Source organism: Caretta caretta, chromosome 1 (assembly GCF_965140235.1).
Source record: "Caretta caretta isolate rCarCar2 chromosome 1, rCarCar1.hap1, whole genome shotgun sequence".
NCBI lineage: Eukaryota > Metazoa > Chordata > Testudines > Cheloniidae > Caretta > Caretta caretta.
In genome coordinates, this window is record NC_134206.1 from 262,972,524 (window position 1) to 262,989,968 (window position 17,445).

Genomic DNA, 17,445 nt, shown 5'->3' on the forward strand with positions numbered 1-17,445 from the left:
CTCCCTCTGGCAGAGGGATGGGAGGGGGGAGCTAGAGTAGATCAGTCCTACTCTGGAGGTTTTTAATTCTTAACTTTGGTTTATTCACAGTATTTACAAGGTGGGCCTGAGGGCTGGCCCTAGTAGTTCTCTTAAGCAAAAAACCCCACAACACATAAGAAATAAATCTCCTTGCCTCCACCTGAGCACTGCTTTGTTATGCTGGCTTCTGGTGGCCAGCACTTCCCAAAACAAAAGTAAACTCAGTGTTTCCCCTACAGGGAGGAGAACAGTTGTCCACCTTTTCTCCCTGCTGCTGTTTGTTTCTTCTCTCTCTCTCTTCCCCATTTCACTGGACAGGGGATGTTTAAAGGTCACCAGTGGCTCCTAATTAGACTCAGGTGTCTCTAACTAACCTGAGATAACCTTTTTTCAGTTCCTAAGAACTTCACCACCCTAGGGCAGATATATCTGCCATCCACCACTCTTACAGCGGGGCTGGAGGACAGGGTGTCTGAGTGGGTGTGGAGGTGGATGGGGCCACTCCGGTGCCTCTGCCTGCGAGGAAGGGCACTGGTGCTCAACCAGATAGTCCTGTCCATGCTCTGGCACCGGCTCAACACCCTGACCCCAGCCCCAGGGTGTCCTGGCTGATATCCAGAAGCTAGTTCTGGAGTTCTTTTGGCCAGGACTGCACTGGGTCTCTGCAGGGGTTCTCCATCTATCCTTGGAGGAGGGAGGACAGGGCCTGAAGTGTTTACACACCCAGGTCCATGTCTTCTGCCTCCAGGCCCTGCAGAGGCTCCTTTATGGTGCAGGTAGTCCAGCGTGGAGCATACTGGCGCCCGCCTTCCTGCACCGCTTCCGAGGGCTCCGATACGACCGGCAGCTCCTTTATCTCCATCCGAGAGGTCTTCTACCAGGACCTCCTCTGGACCGGGAAACTGCTTTCAACCACCAGGTCCATGGCGGCCACCATGGGAGCAGATCTCCTCGCGGAGCCCCTGCTACACAAGCCCCAGATCCGAGTGCAGGTGGCGGAGTCCCCCTAGGTGTGCCAGAGGTTGGTCCTGGCAGAAGTTACCAAAGTTGGAGACCTCCTGGACTATGACCGGGGAGACTGGGTGGATCCCGTGATACTTGCTCAGCACACAGGGCTCTCCATCCTTCGTACTCCCCAGCACGTACTTCAGGAGGTGAGGGCAGCCTTACTGCCCGCTGCTCGGGTTTACCTCGAGCAGGTCCTACAGGAGGGCACTCCTCACCCACCCTGCACCCCGGGCCCTCCGGACCTTCTCATCGGGCCCCTGCCCCGTGGACCCGACCGCCCCCCCCGCCCCTTCACCGTGAGCCAGCTCCGCGAGCTGCAGCCGGTCCGGTTCCAGACCGCGCCAAAACGACATCTCTACACGCTCGTGCTCCACACCCTTCATGTCCTCACCCTCGCGTCCCGCCCTGACACAAAGTGGCGGGACCTTCTGCCACCTCTAGAGGGTGAGGAGCCCCGGTGGGCCAGCCTCTATTCCACCTTAGTGCCGAGGCCCGCCGGGGATATCAGTTGGCGGCTCCTTCACGGGGCCGTGAGCACGGGCGTGTATTTGGCGCGGTTCACCCCGATTCCGGACACCTGCCCCTTTTGCGGCGTGAGGGAAACCCTGGCGCACGTCTATCTGGAGTGCGCCAGGTTGCAGCCCCTATTCCGGCTCCTCACCAATCTTTTGTTACGGTTTTGGTTGCACTTTTCTCCTCACCTTCTTATCTACGCACTCCCTGTCCGTGGCCCCACTAAGTCGCGGGACCTCCTGGTCAACCTCCTCCTGGCCCTGGCTAAAGCGGCCATCTATAAAACCAGGGTGAGGAGGTTGGCCGATGGAGTCTCCTGCGACTGCGGGGCCTATTTCCGATCCTCTGTCCGTTCACGTCTCCGAGCGGAGTTCCTCTGGGCGGCGTCCACCGACTCCCTTGACGCCTTTGAGGAGCGGTGGGCGCTGTCCGGGGTTCTCTGCTCGGTGTCCCCGTCCGGTTCCCTTCGTTTGACCCTTTGACCGCACTCCCGTTCCTGTTTTTCATTAGTTGTCCCCCGTAATTAGTTGGCTCTCCAGGCCCTGTGGATCTCCCCCTTAGGCTGGGGGGGGCTCCTTTCGTAGTGGACGAGCTCCGCCCGCCCACTTCCTGGATCCCAATAGGACCACTCTTACAGCGGGGCTGGAGGACAGGGTGTCTGAGTGGGTGTGGAGGTGGATGGGGCCACTCCGGTGCCTCTGCCTGCGAGGAAGGGCACTGGTGCTCAACCAGATAGTCCTGTCCATGCTCTGGCACCGGCTCAACACCCTGACCCCAGCCCCAGGGTGTCCTGGCTGATATCCAGAAGCTAGTTCTGGAGTTCTTTTGGCCAGGACTGCACTGGGTCTCTGCAGGGGTTCTCCATCTATCCTTGGAGGAGGGAGGACAGGGCCTGAAGTGTTTACACACCCAGGTCCATGTCTTCTGCCTCCAGGCCCTGCAGAGGCTCCTTTATGGTGCAGGTAGTCCAGCGTGGAGCATACTGGCGCCCGCCTTCCTGCACCGCTTCCGAGGGCTCCGATACGACCGGCAGCTCCTTTATCTCCATCCGAGAGGTCTTCTACCAGGACCTCCTCTGGACCGGGAAACTGCTTTCAACCACCAGGTCCATGGCGGCCACCATGGGAGCAGATCTCCTCGCGGAGCCCCTGCTACACAAGCCCCAGATCCGAGTGCAGGTGGCGGAGTCCCCCTAGGTGTGCCAGAGGTTGGTCCTGGCAGAAGTTACCAAAGTTGGAGACCTCCTGGACTATGACCGGGGAGACTGGGTGGATCCCGTGATACTTGCTCAGCACACAGGGCTCTCCATCCTTCGTACTCCCCAGCACGTACTTCAGGAGGTGAGGGCAGCCTTACTGCCCGCTGCTCGGGTTTACCTCGAGCAGGTCCTACAGGAGGGCACTCCTCACCCACCCTGCACCCCGGGCCCTCCGGACCTTTCCATCAGGCCCCTGCCCAGTGAGTGTCCCCGGCTATCCCACCCATACACCGCGAGCCAGCTGCACGATTTGCAGCCGGTTCGCTTCCGGACCGTGCCAAGGAAACATCTGTACACGCTCATGCTTCACATCCTTCATTTCCTCACCCTCATGTCCCGCCCGAATATGAAGTGGCAGGACCTATTGCCACTTGTTGAGAGTGAGGAACCCCAGTGGGCCAGCCTATATTCCACCCGAGTCCCAATGCCCGCAAGTGATATTAGTTGGCGGCTCCTCTATGGAGCCGTGAGCACGGGAGCAGTTCACCCCCGTCCCTGAGGCCTGCCCCTTTTGTGGTGTGAGGGATACCTGGCGCACGTATACCTGTAGTGCGCCAGGTTGCAGTCCCTGTTCTGGCTCCTCCTGAACATCCTTTTATGTTTCTGGCAGCACTTTTCCTCTCACCTTTTCATATACACACACCCTATCCGTGGCCCCACAAAGTCACAGGACGTCCTCATCAACTTCCTCCTGGCGATGGCCGAAGTGACCATCTACAACACCAGGGAGAGGAGGTTGACTAAGGAGGTTCTTTGCGACTGTGGGGCCTATTTCCAGTCCTCCCTCCATTCAGGCATCCTGGCGGAGTTCCTCTGGGCGGCATCCACTGGCTCCCTTGACATCTTCAAGGAGCAGTGGGCGCTGTCCAGGGTTCTCTGCTTGGTGTCCCGTCAGGTTCCCTTTGTTTGACCCTTTGATCTTTACACCTGTCCCTGTTACATTTTTGGTTGTCTCTTGTAATTATTTGAGTTCCTGGATCCTGTGGATCCTCCCCTAAATCTGGGGGAGGGTCCCTTAGCAATGGGCGGGCTTGCACCCACCACTTCCTGGAACCCAATAGGACCACTCTTACAGCTGCCAGGTCTGACTTTGTCAGCAGTAGTGCAAATTATTATATTATGCATTGTTCCCACTGGCTTGTCATGAAATAATGTAGACATAAACATAAAATACAAATGGGGAAAAAAAGAAACAAAATGTCAAAATGCAGAAACAAAAATTACAAATTCCAAAACAAAATTTTTCCACAATGAAAATATTTTCACTTCAAAATATTTTTTCTGCAAGAATTTTCATTGGAATCGACACTTTTTTATATGTTTTGATTTTTGACACAAATGGCCTTTCCTGTCAGAAAATGGTTTTGATGGAAATTTTCCAACTAGCTTTGATTGGGAGCTCAGGGGGCTTTCAGAGGGGTGTTTGGTTGCCCCAAGATGCCTAAGGATACAAGACCAGACCTTGAAAGGTATTTAGGAGCTTAACTCCCATTGGAAGTTGGGCTTCTAAATACCTTTGAAGACCTGGGGCACAGAGTGCCTGGCAGGATTTTCAAAGGTGACTGTGAATTTCCTGGGAGTTCAGAAATACCCACTAGATTTATATTGGCATGTGGAAATCACTAGTTTACATATTCTAGTGAAGCTGAGGCACCTAGACGTGAGCAGTGTAAAAGCAGGCTATTTTCAGATGTAGTTGCGGAGAGACAAAACTCACAGCATCTGGGGCAAGTGACCAGGTAAATGACAGAGAGAAAGGGACATGGGGGGCAGGAGGAAGTAGGCAAAAATGCCTCTGAGCCCTCTCTGCCACCCCCTTTCCCCATCTCTGTGGGCTCAGGCTATAAATGGGGTAAGTGCTATAGGGGACAATGGCAGGACACATGGGTTGTGGCAGTGTCCTGGGTATCTAGCTACTATGGCTATGAATGCCTTCTTTGCATCACATACAGCTACCTACTATAAACCACCAAATCAGGAAGAGGAGGTGGATGAGGCATTTCTAGAATGAATAACAGAAATACCCAGAACATAAGCCCTGGTATTAATGAGGGACTTGAACTACCCAGACATCTGCTGGAAAAGTAATACGACAAAACACATTTCTAGTAAGTTCTTGGAATGTACCAGGGACAACTTTTTGTCCTAGAAAGTAGAGAAAATAGAGGGCTAGCATGTTAGACTTGATTCTGACCAACAAGGAGGAATTGGTAGTGAATCTGAACGTGGAAGGCAATTTGGGTGACAGTGATCATGAAATGAGAGATTTCATGATTCTAAGGAAAGGAACGAGTGAGAGCAGCAGAATAAAGACAATGGACTTCAAAAAAGAAGACTTTAACAAACTCAGAGAATTGGTAGGTAAGGTCCCATGGGAAAAAAAATCCAAGGGGAAAAGGAGTTCAAGAGAGCTGGCAATTTCTTAAGGAGACAATATTAAAGGCAAAATTGCAAACTATCCCGATGCAAAGGAAAGATAGGAAGAACAGCAAGAAGCCAATATGGCTCCATCAGGAGCTCTTTCATGACATGAAAATCAAAAAGAAATCCTACACAATGTGGAAATATGGACAAATTGCTAAGGAGGAGCACAAAATAATAGCATAAGCATGCAGGAACAAAATCAGAAAGGCTAAGACACAAAATGAGTTACATCTAGCAAAGGACATAAAAAGCAATAAGAAGAGATTCTTCAAATACATAAAGAGACGGACGAAGGAAAGTGTAGATCCTCTACTTAGTGAGGAAGGAGAGCTAATAACTAATGGCATCAAGAAAGCTGAGCTGTTTAAAAAGGTTATTGGTGACCAGATCCTCAACACAATTAATATAAACAACAAGGGGAAAGGAATCCAAGCCAAATTAGGGAAAGAACAGGTTAAAGATGAGTTAGACGTATTCAACTCAGCAGAGCCTGATGAAATGCATCCTAGGGTCCTTAAGGAGCTAACTGAAGCAATCTTGGTATCAGTAGGAATTATTTTTAACTCCTGGAGGACAGGTGAGATCCCAAAAGACTAGAGAAGGGCAAACATAGTACTGATCTTTAAAAAGGGAAACAAAGAGTACCAGGGAATTATAGACCAGTCATCCTAACTTCGATACCTGGCAAGATACTGGAACAAATTATTAAACAATAAGTTGTAAGCACCTAGAGGATGATAGGGTTATAAGGAATAGTCAGCATGGATTTGTCAAGAACAAATCATGGCAAACCAACCTAATTTCCTTCTTTGACAGGGTTACTGGCTTAGAGGATGGGCGAAAGCAGTAGATGTGATATATCTTGATTTTATTAAGGCTTTTTACACAGTCCTGCATGACATTCTCATAAGCAAACTGGGGAAATGTGATCTAGATGAAATTATTATAAGGTGGGTGCACAACTGGTTGAAAGACCATATTCAAAGAGTAGTTATCATTGGTTCGCTGTCATACTAGGAGGGTGTAGGTAGTGGGGACCCATGGGGGTCAGTCTTAGGTTTGGGTCAATATTTTTATTAAAGATTTTGATCATGGACGGAGAGTATGCTTAAAAAATTTGCAGATGACCTCAAGGTAGGAGCGATTTCAAGCACTTTGGAGGACAGGATTAGATTTCAAAATGAATTTGACCAATTGGAGAATTGATCTTAATTCAACAGGATGAAATTCAATAAAGATGAGTGCAAAGTACATCACTAAGGAAGGAAAAATCAAATGCACAACTACAAACTGAGGAATAACTGGCTAGGTGGTAGCACTGTTGAAAAGGATCTGAGAGTTATAGTGGATCACAAATTGAATATGAGTCAGTAATGTGATGCAGCTGTGAAAAAGGCTAATATTATGGGGTTTATTAAAAGGATTGTTATATGTAAGACCTGGGAGGTAATTGTCCCACTCTTTTTGGCACTGGTGAGGCCTTAGCTGGAATACTGTGTTCAGTTCTGGGCACCGTACTTTTGGAAAGATGTGGACAAATTGGAAAGAGTCCAGTGGAGAGCAACAGAACTGATAAAGGGTTTAAAAAACCTGACCTATGATGAAAGTTTAAAAAAACTGGGCATGTTTAGTCTTGAGAAAAGAAGACTATGGGGGGTCGCGTTAACAGTCTTCAAATATGTTATGGGCTGTTATAAAGAGGACAGTGACCCATGTTCACTGAAGGGAGGACAAGAAGTAACGGGCTTCATCCGCAGCAAGGGAGATTTAGGTTAGATATTAGGAAAACCTTTCTAACTATAAAAAGAAAAGGAGTACTTGTAGCACCTTAGAGACTAACCAATTTATTTGAGCATGAGCTTTCGTGAGCTACAGCTTGAAGTGAGCTGTAGCTCACGAAAGCTCATGCTCAAATAAATTGGTTAGTCTCTAAGGTGCCACAAGTACTCCTTTTCTTTTTGCGAATACAGACTAACACGGCTGTTACTCTGAAACCTTTCTAACTATAAAGGTAGTTAAGATCTGGAACAGGCTTCCAAGGGAGATTGTGATAGCACCATCATTGGAGGTGTTTAAAAACAGGTTGGATAAAGACCTGTCAGGGATGGTCTAGGTTTAGTGAGTCCTACCACAGTGCAGGGGGCTGGAATTGATGGCTTCTTGAGGTCCCTTCCAGCCCTACATTTCTATGATGCTATAAGCATATGCATGGCATAGATACAATTTCTATCCTTAGAGGGAGCATTGTCTTCCGTGCGTGCTCACCCTCTGGAAACTACGCTCCTTTAAAGAGTCTCAGGTAGGACACCCAAACATTGACACACACCCCCTAAATCACTGCCACTTTTGGCCTTAGGACTTGTCTGCACAGGGAGATTTACCAGAGTGGCTGTGGTGGTATAATTATGTGCCTATAGTTATAACTAAGGCTACATTTATGTCATGAAGGTCACGGAAGTCATGGAATCTGTGACTTCCAGAGACCTCCGTGACATTCTCTGCTTCAGCCCCAGGGGCTGCAGGACTCTGGGGCTGACAGCTAGTGGGGCTCTGGCAGGGTACCGGGGACAGCAGTGACAAGTGACGGGGGCCCCCTGCAAAGTTCCAGCGACAGGTGACAGACTCCTGAAGGGGCCCTCATCAGGGCTCCAGTGACGGGCGATAGCCTCGCGCGGCGGGGGAAGGGGGATGCTTCAGGCAAGCAGCTGGGGTGTCCCATTTTCTCTTTGGGAAATATGGTCACCCTGCAGCTCCCAGCTGCCATAGGTGAAAAGGGAACCCCACAGCTCCCAGCCACCACGGTGGTGGCGGAAACCATGGAGTCGCACCAGCAAAAGTCACAGATAGGTGACATCTTCCGTGAATTTTTGTTTATTGCCTGTGACCTGTTCATGCCTTTGACTAAAAATAACCATGATAAAATCTTAGCCTGAATTATAAATGTATACTGGTATAGTTATGCAGGTAAATTTCCCTGTGTTGAGAAGCCCTTAATGTTCGTACAGTGCTTTGAACGAGGAAATGTTAAGCAGTTCCTCAGTCACTCAGACCAGCTCTTCCTCCCAAACCATCTCTGTCTTGAAATACTCCTTGAAATTCTTCCTATCCATGACTCTTTCTTACCCTGTACACTTATTTTTGCTGCAGCCCATGATGTTGGTCATTGGTGCCTCTGGCCCAATGACAGGGTGTGTGGGCCCCAGATGTCTCTTCCTCCAAAGCAGTGGCTGCAACATGCCAAATGGTAGCCATGCCACAAAACTGCTCACCTGCCATTTTGGATTGCCAACTTCCTGAGGTGTGGCTGGGGCAGGGGAGAGCAGAGGAAACAAGAGCTCGGAGGGATTGGCTAAAGGGGATAATCTATCATTTATTATTTATTATTTAGATTGGAGTAGTGCCCACAATGTGCTGGGTCCTTTGCAAAGTCCAGACAAAAGAAGACACTACCCTGGCCCTGGAAAGCTGGCAATCTAAAAACATACGAGCAAAGTGAGCGGAGTGGTGATAGGACAACAGCTTACGAGGATCACGACTGTTTTTGTTTTTTAAAATAAACAAACTAAATTCCCCCGCTTTAGCTTCCCTTCCAAATTCAACCCTTATGCGTTCCCCCCATTCTGATTCCCAGTGCTAGTTCCAGTGTGCGTACACTCCTCTCGCCCAGCAATCCTTCCCGCCATTCAGCCCCCTTCCCTCCATGTATGTGAGCAGTTCGTTAATGAGATAAAATCAGTGATTTAGAGAAGCAGATGATTTACTATCCTAAGCAGAGCTTTCTCTAACCCAATAAAGGAAAAGAGCCAGAGACTCCATGAAACCCAGTAAGGACTTCGCTATTGTCTCTCTCTTTTACATGGAAGATGTGGGAGAGAGAGATTGAGCCAGCTAGCTTCTTTCTTTGTAGGCACTGCAGAAGTAGTAGGTCTCCAAGAGTACTATCAATGAGAAGATAGTGGCCTTCTGGACCAGCTCAGAGTGGGCGTCCGTTGCTTGTGGAGAGGGTGGCATGGAAGAAAGCACAGAGATGTATGTGAGGGGGCAGACGTTCCAAGAGGTGGTGCTGAGGCAGTGGTGCAAGGAGAATTCATTTCTTACCCGTACGCTGCACCAGCTAATGGGGGGAGGCACATGACCTCCCCATGTGACTCTGCCCCGCCCCCAGCCCAGGCCCTGTGCACTCCCCCTCTCCGCCCCATGATCCATCCCACGTTACCAAAAGCAATGGAGCCCCTGGCATCTGGTTAGCATCCCTGGAGCAAGGGAGATTTAGGTTAGATATTAGGAAAAACTCTAACTATAAGAGTAGTTAAACTCTGGAATAAGTTTCCATAGGAGGGTGTGGAATTCCCATCACTGGAGGTTAAGAACAGGTTAGACAAACACCTGATATGGGATGGTCTAGGTTTACTTGGTCCTGCCTCAGTGCAAGGGACTAACTTCTGTGTTAGCTCATGGCAGCCATTAACCCCTTCCAGCACAACAATACCCCTCCTCTCAGCTCTGCCCATCACCCCAATCCTGTGTAAAAATGCTGACACCCTGAAAGAAAAAGAAAGAAAGAAGGAGAATAATGTCTACACTGCCACTTATATTGGAATAACTTATGTCGTTTAGGGGTGTGGAAAAAACATGCCCCTGAGTGACATAAGCCCAGGTGTGGACAGTGCTATGTCGGCAGGAGAGCTTCTCCCACTGACATAGCTACCGCCGCTTGCTGTGGGTGGAGTCATTATGTCAATGGGAGAGCTCTCTCCCACTGGCACAGAGCGGCTACTCGAGAGATCTCACAGAGGCGCAGCTGCATTGGTACGGCTGCGCCACTGTATGATCTCTAGTGTAGACATGGCTGGTAGGGACCTTGGACGTTAGTCCATCCCGTGCTTTGCTGCACATCAGGCTACCCACATTTGCCATCCTTGCCTGTCAACTGCCCTTCTCTCCAAATCTTCCCATTTCATGTTGAGGTGCTAAATGTCATTCAGAACTGTTCGTTTCCATGTCATTTGCGGTCTTCCTCTCTTTCTTCTTGCATTTTCTGGCGTCCATTCAAGGGCGGCATTTGGTCAGCATTCTTTTCCCATTCTCAGCACATGTCCCAGCCACGGATGTCTTCTTTTGAGGATTATTTGTGAGAGGGTGCCCTGTCCAGTCATTTTTCTGACTTCTTCATTCATCTTCCTATCTCTATATGTTATTCCCAATATTCTTCTCAGACATTAGTGTTGAAATGCATCCAGCTTTTGCATATCTTTCTTGGTAAGTTGCCATGTCTCACTGCTATATGTTGTGATGGTGATAACAACTGCTTTGTACACGTGCAGTGTAGGGACTCTCCCTACCAGCCACGTTCAAAGAAACTGAACGTGGCTGGTAGGGAGAGTCCCTGAAATAGAGGGGGATTGGAGAGTGGCACAGGGAGTCTGTGCGGGGAATGGATGGATACAAGGAGCCACTGGGGTGCAATGAGCTCTGCCTACACTAGCTACAAAGTGTGCAACCCCGTATAGATGGAAGAACAGGCACAGAGAGGTTAAGTGACTTGCCCAGAGACATGTGGTGAGTCTATGGATGAGTAAGAAATAGAAGCTGGATCTCTGGCTTCCCACGCTCCTGCTCTAATAATTAGCCCACACTCAATCTCTCCTTAAAAGAAAGAGAACTGCATTGGCTAAGTGACAGTTAAGGAGGGCTATGATAGCAGAAATAGGGTGCTATATTTAGGTAGGACCACCTTTTCAAAAGTGCTCCCGGATTTTCGGTGTCTTCATTGTCGAGTACCCACAATTAGGGACCACTTGAAAATGTAGACCTACATATTAAAAACCATACGGTTAAACCCACAAGACCATCTAGCAGTGGGAAACATAGTCAGAGTGAATGTGCATTGCTGAAAGCCAGTTTTCAACCTGCTGTTGAAGGGGCTGATTCTGGGGACATTTTGAGATCAAAGGGGAGGGCATGCCACAGCCCTGGGGCCACATAGGCAAAGAGACAGATGTTTTCCTTCCTGTCCCCCCTACACATGCCATGCTCTAGGGGCCCCGTCCCTTGGAGCTCCCAGGATTCAATGATGCATAACATGGAGCCAGAGCCTCAGAAAGTTAACTTTCCAGTAGGGGCCGTAAAGCTCAAATCTGTAACCTAATTCATGCCCAGCAAGCAGCCAGTGAAACACACATAGAATCATAGAATATCAGGGTTGGAAGGGACCCCTGAAGGTCATCTAGTCCAACCCCCTGCTCGAAGCAGGACCAATTCCCAGTTAAATCATCTCAGCCAGGGCTTTGTCAAGCCTGACCTTAAAAACCTCTAAGGAAGGAGATTCTACCACCTCCCTAGGTAACGCATTCCAGTGTTTCACCACCCTCTTAGTGAAAAAGTTTTTCCTAATATCCAATCTAAACCTCCCCCACTGCAACTTGAGACCATTACTCCTCGTTCTGTCATCTGCTACCATTGAGAACAGTCTAGAGCCATCCTCTTTGGAACCCCCTTTCAGGTAGTTGAAAGCAGCTATCAAATCCCCCCTCATTCTTCTCTTCTGCAGGCTAAACAATCCCAGCTCCCTCAGCCTCTCCTCATAAGTCATGTGTTCTAGACCCCTAATCATTTTTGTTGCCCTTCGCTGGACTCTCTCCAATTTATCCACATCCTTCTTGTAGTGTGGGGCCCAAAACTGGACACAGTACTCCAGATGAGGCCTCACCAATGTCGAATAGAGGGGAACGATCACGTCCCTCGATCTGCTCGCTATGCCCCTACTTATACATCCCAAAATGCCATTGGCCTTCTTGGCAACAAGGGCACACTGCTGACTCATATCCAGCTTCTCGTCCACTGTCACCCCTAGGTCCTTTTCCGCAGAACTGCTGCCTAGCCATTCGGTCCCTAGTCTGTAGCGGTGCATTGGGTTTTTCCGTCCTAAGTGCAGGACCCTGCACTTATCCTTCTTGAACCTCATCAGATTTCTTTTGGCCCAATCCTCCAATTTGTCTAGGTCCTTCTGTATCCTATCCCTCCCCTCCAGCGTATCTACCACTCCTCCCAGTTTAGTATCATCCGCAAATTTGCTGAGAGTGCAATCCACACCATCCTCCAGATCATTTATGAAGATATTGAACAAAACCGGCCCCAGGACCGACCCTTGGGGCACTCCACTTGATACCGGCTGCCAACTAGACATGGAGCCATTGATCACTACCCGTTGAGCCCGACAATCTAGCCAGCTTTCTATCCACCTTATAGTGCATTCTTCCAGCCCATACTTCCTTAACTTGCTGACAAGAATACTGTGGGAGACCGTGTCAAAAGCTTTGCTAAAGTCAAGAAACAATACATCCACTGCTTTCCCTTCATCCACAGAACCAGTAATCTCATCATAAAAGGCGATTAGATTAGTCAGGCATGACCTTCCCTTGGTGAATCCATGCTGGCTGTTCCTGATCACCTTCCTCTCATGCAAGTGCTTCAGGATTGATTCTTTGAAGACCTGCTCCATGATTTTTCCAGGGACTGAGGTGAGGCTGACTGGCCTGTAGTTCCCAGGATCCTCCTTCTTCCCTTTTTTAAAGATTGGCACTACATTAGCCTTTTTCCAGTCATCCGGGACTTCCCCGGTTCGCCACGAGTTTTCAAAGATAATGGCCACATCCGAGACCCACTCCCCAGCAGCAGAGAGGGGCAGAGGGAGATTACTAGTGGTGCCACCTGAATGACAGTTCTCCCCTCTTTCTCCCGGGCAGGGTCAGCAGACAACAAGATTGAGACAACTATGTCTGAGCTGGTGCCGGAGCCCCGGCAAAAACCAGCAGTGCCAATGAAACCTGTTGGCATTAACTCCAACCTGCTGGGCTACATTGGGATCGACACCATCATTGAGCAGATGCGCAAGAAGACCATGAAGACGGGCTTTGACTTCAACATCATGGTTGTAGGTAGGAGGGGTCATCAAGGCCTATGGAGCTTTTGGGGGGCATAGAGAGAAGCTTTGCCGAGCTTTGACTTCACTCTCATAGGCACAGGTACAAGAGGTTATAAGGGTATAGGGGATCATTGGGAGTATGGGTGAAGAACAGATGAAGGACAGATCAGTCCAAGCCTAGTTCCAGTAGATCCCTAGTCCCTGTCCTTGTGATTTTCTGTTAAGGTACTTATGAAGGGCAAGAAGATCCCTCACACCCAACCCGCAACTTCCATGGGTTTAAGTTCTTCAGCCTATTGTCAGAGCACAGCTGTGGTAAATGCTACACTCTTCCCCTTTACATTTATCAGGTCAAAGTGGGCTGGGGAAATCAACACTGGTGAACACCCTCTTCAAATCCCAAGTTAGCCGCAAGTCTTCAGGCTGGAACCGTGAGGAGAAGATCCCTAAGACAGTGGAGATCAAGGCCATTGGGCATGGTAAGAACCAGGAAAAGTATCCTGAGGACCAGCAGTACTGGCTGAAAGAGTGTACAGGGTGCTGGTGTCTTAGAACAGTCCTGTCAAGAACCTTTTACGAGGGCTGGCTGGAAAACCAGAATTCAAGATTTAGTTCCACATTGAGATGAAACAGACCTTTCCAAATTTTTGAGAGAAGGAGAGAGAGACCCTGACCCATTAGACTAGCCAGCAGCCTGGTGGTTAGGGCACTCATCTGGGAAGTGGGAGACCCAGGTTCAAAGTCCCTGCTTTGAAAGAGGCAAACAGTCTCTCCCTTGCTTCTGTGGTCGTGGAAAGGGCAGACCATCATCATTCCCACAACATGTGTCATAGACGCCTACACAAAGAAGCCGATCTTGAGGGAGGGGGATCATGAGGTCTTTTCTGCTTTCTTCCCCAGTCATTGAAGAAGGTGGTGTCAAGATGAAACTGACGGTAATTGACACCCCGGGATTTGGTGACCAGATCAACAATGAGAACTGGTGAGCTTCTGACCGCCCCATCTATCCTCCCCCTCTCTGTGTGCCTCTTGGGTGGCTGACTTCCCCACAGGGCTGGGCATACAGAAGAGTCAGCACCCAGCGTGGTCCATGCTCTAAGATGGACCCCGCCCTGGAGCACAGCGAACAGGTCAGCCTGAGCTCAGCCCCAGGCGGAGTCAGCGCTGCAGGGTGGGATGTTGGTGTTCCTTCCGATTCAGTTCTGAAGCAGTCCCCAGCATGGGAGCGGGGGGACTCTGTGGCGCCGGTTGTTGTCTTTCAAGATGTGTTCATTACAGATCCCATAGCACATCTGAGAAGAATAAAGGTGTCAGTAGCAGCATCCTGCCAAAGTCCAAGCTGGATAATGGTATTCTGCCTCCCCAAACGTCACCCGGGGGTTCCAAATGGATGGGATATTGTTCTTCTCTTCCTCGCTTAAGGCCTGAGCCAAAGCCCATTGACCTCAATGGAAATAGTCCTGTTGCCTTCAGTGGGCTTTGGATCAGGCCCATGTGCTGCTGTGAACTGTTAAACTGCCAACACGTTCTGCTCTAGAGGTGGCTATGCTTCAGCGGCCGGGGAAATGAGCACAGCTTATAAAGTGTTTGGGAGCCTACTAGATGACAAAAAGAACAGGAGTACTTGTGGCTCCTTAGAGATTAACCAATTTATTTGAGCATGAGCTTTCGTGAGCTACAGCTCACTTCATCGATGCATCCAAAGAAGTGAGCTGTAGCTCACGAACCCTTACGCTTAAATAAATTGGTTAGTCTCTAAGGTGCCACAAGTCCTCCTGTTCTTTTTGCGAATACAGGCTAACACGACTGTTACTCTGACGCTAGATGACAGAGGCTCAGGAAATGTAAAATCCTTATAATGATCATTTCATTTATTTTACTTAGGCGTACACATGCTATAAAAGAGTGACTATTGCTGTGCTCTAGGACCCTTGGCATAACTTAAAACTCTACAAAATTCACCCCCCAAGTGTAAGTTTGGTGAGGCAGTGCAGTCAGTATAACCCACTACCAGCAAACCAGGCAGCGCATCCTTCTCAAGTCCCCCTCCCAGTCCAACAGTTCCCCCCACCCCGCTTGCAATCCCCTGCTCCGCTCCCCCCCCCCCCAAATTCAGCAGATTCTGCCTATTTTGGATCAGAGTAAGGCAAATGCCAAAGTCACGGGGGGCCCGCACAGCGAACGCCCTGCCAGCAGCCCCTTTCCACGTATGCCACTGGGGCTTCAGCTTGAGCACCTCTGCTGATCAAGAACCCTGGCAGGATCTGATCAGGCGAACAGATGATACCCTCCCACCCTGGAAACCCTCTTAGTTCCTGTAAGTGCCAGCAGCACTGTATGTATGAAGGATGAGGAAGGAATGTGCCCCCCGCCCCTCTCTCTGACCTTCACAGCTGGGAGCCCATCGAGAAATACATCAGTGAGCAATATGAAAAATTCCTGAAAGAGGAAGTGAATATTGCAAGGAAGAAACGAATCCCAGACACACGAGTCCACTGCTGTCTCTACTTCATCTCCCCCACGGGTCACTCGTAGGTATCCTGCTGCTGACGGCTTCCTCTCTCCCACTCCTCACTTATATGTCTCCTGTCTCATCCGTATCTTACTGTGCCTCTACTTTAGCTCCCCCTATGGACCAGTCACATGTATCTCACCACTCCCTCTCTATGTAATGTCCTCCTCGGCATCCTATCCCATGCATCACTCCTATATACATCCCACTCTGCGTCTTTCATCTCCCCCATGGGTCATGCGTAGGAATCCCACTGTTGTTTAACTTTTCCCTACTGGGGTGAACACTGGGAGGGCTGTACAGAAAAGCATTAGACTGGGATAGCCAGGCCAGCTCTCCCCATAGTTTTTTCTTCTTCTAGGCATTGAGTGAGGAGGAAGGAGAAGCAATCTAATGGGAGCATCTCTTGGGGGATATGCAGGAGAGCTCTCCCTTCTCCCTCTCGTCTGGACTCTGGGAGGGGGAAGAGCGGAGCCAGCGTTAAGGGTGATGTGGTAAAATGACTCTCACTTATTCCTTTTTCCTGGGCTGCAGCTTGCGACCCCTGGACCTAGAGTTCATGAAACATCTCAGCAAAGTAGTAAACATCATCCCTGTTATCGCCAAGGCAGACACCATGACTCTGGAAGAGAAGACTGAGTTCAAACAAAGGGTGAGTACCACCATGCCTGTGTGGAGTGAGTCTTTCCCAGCCTCACCCGTCCTGGCAGGAAGGTGGGAAAGGTGGTTGTATCCTTCAGACTGGGATTATATTGTCTTGACCACTCAGACATCCTGGTGTTTCCCTCCATGGTTCGGAACAGCATTCAGCTGCTGCCATGGGATACAATATTGGACTCTTCTCCACTGACAGAGTCCAGCTATCGTGTAACCTTAAAACAGGACCTGGTTCTGTGTCAATGTGGGGTGTGTGCGATGATCTGGGTATGCTCATATGGTAGAAGATTGCCTAAATCATTCAGATTAATATGGGGAAGGCCACTTTTCCAGCTGTTAGGATATCACAGCAATTCAGCTCTTTCCCAAGTCGCTGTACATTCCTGACAATATGGCCTTGTCATTAATATAGGGGGAAGGGTAGCATAAAATCCCTCCTTGATAGCTGGACTGGATTGCCTTATCTGTAAAGGGTTAAGCAGTTCAAATAATCTAGTTGGCACCTGACCAGAAGGATCAATGAGGAAAGAAGATACTTTCAAATCTGGGGGGGAAGGATTTGTTTGTTGTTCTCTGTGTTGTTCCCTCTCCGGACCGAGAAGCCAAGCAGGTACAATAGCTCCTGAAACATATACCTGGAATAATCCATCTAAAACCACAGAAACTGTGAGTAGGGCAAGGAAATGCATTAGGTTATCTCTTGTTTTGGCTTATGAATTTCCCTATGTTACAGAGGTAGTTTCATTCCTGTTTTTGTAACTGTGAAGCTGAGCACAGAAGGGAATCCTCTGTGTTTAAAATCTTTTTATTATCCTGTAAAGTTACCTTCCATCCTGATTTTGCAGGTGTGATTCTTTTACTTTTTTCTTTATAATAAAAATTCTTTTTTAAGAACCTGATTGATTTCAGTGTCCTAAAGAAAAGGGGTCTGGTTGAGCTCATGTTGATAAGGCAACTGGTTGGTATTTTAGTCTCAAGCCTTCCTAGGAAAGGGGGTGAAGGGGCTTGGGGGGATATATTGGTTGGGGGGATGATTCCAAGTGACCCTTCCCTGAATTTTTGTGTAAATCACTTGGTGGTGGCAGCAATATACTGTCCAAGGACAAGGAAAGGAATTTGTGCCTTGGA

The 17,445-nt window shown here is 49.1% G+C and overlaps 1 protein-coding gene across 4 annotated transcripts in view; it reads left to right on the forward strand.

The window, feature by feature from the left end:
• The window catches only part of SEPTIN3 (septin 3), a 38,330-nt gene that overhangs the window by 4,885 nt on the left and 16,000 nt on the right, over positions 1-17,445 (forward strand). For all 4 annotated transcript variants that reach the window (XM_075124212.1, XM_075124211.1, XM_075124210.1 and 1 more), the window contains exons 2-6: positions 12,970-13,161; positions 13,499-13,627; positions 14,049-14,130; positions 15,542-15,679; positions 16,195-16,312. In XM_075124212.1, the coding sequence (XP_074980313.1) occupies positions 12,970-13,161; positions 13,499-13,627; positions 14,049-14,130; positions 15,542-15,679; positions 16,195-16,312 (659 nt within the window). The remainder of the gene's footprint in view (positions 1-12,969; positions 13,162-13,498; positions 13,628-14,048; positions 14,131-15,541; positions 15,680-16,194; positions 16,313-17,445) is intronic.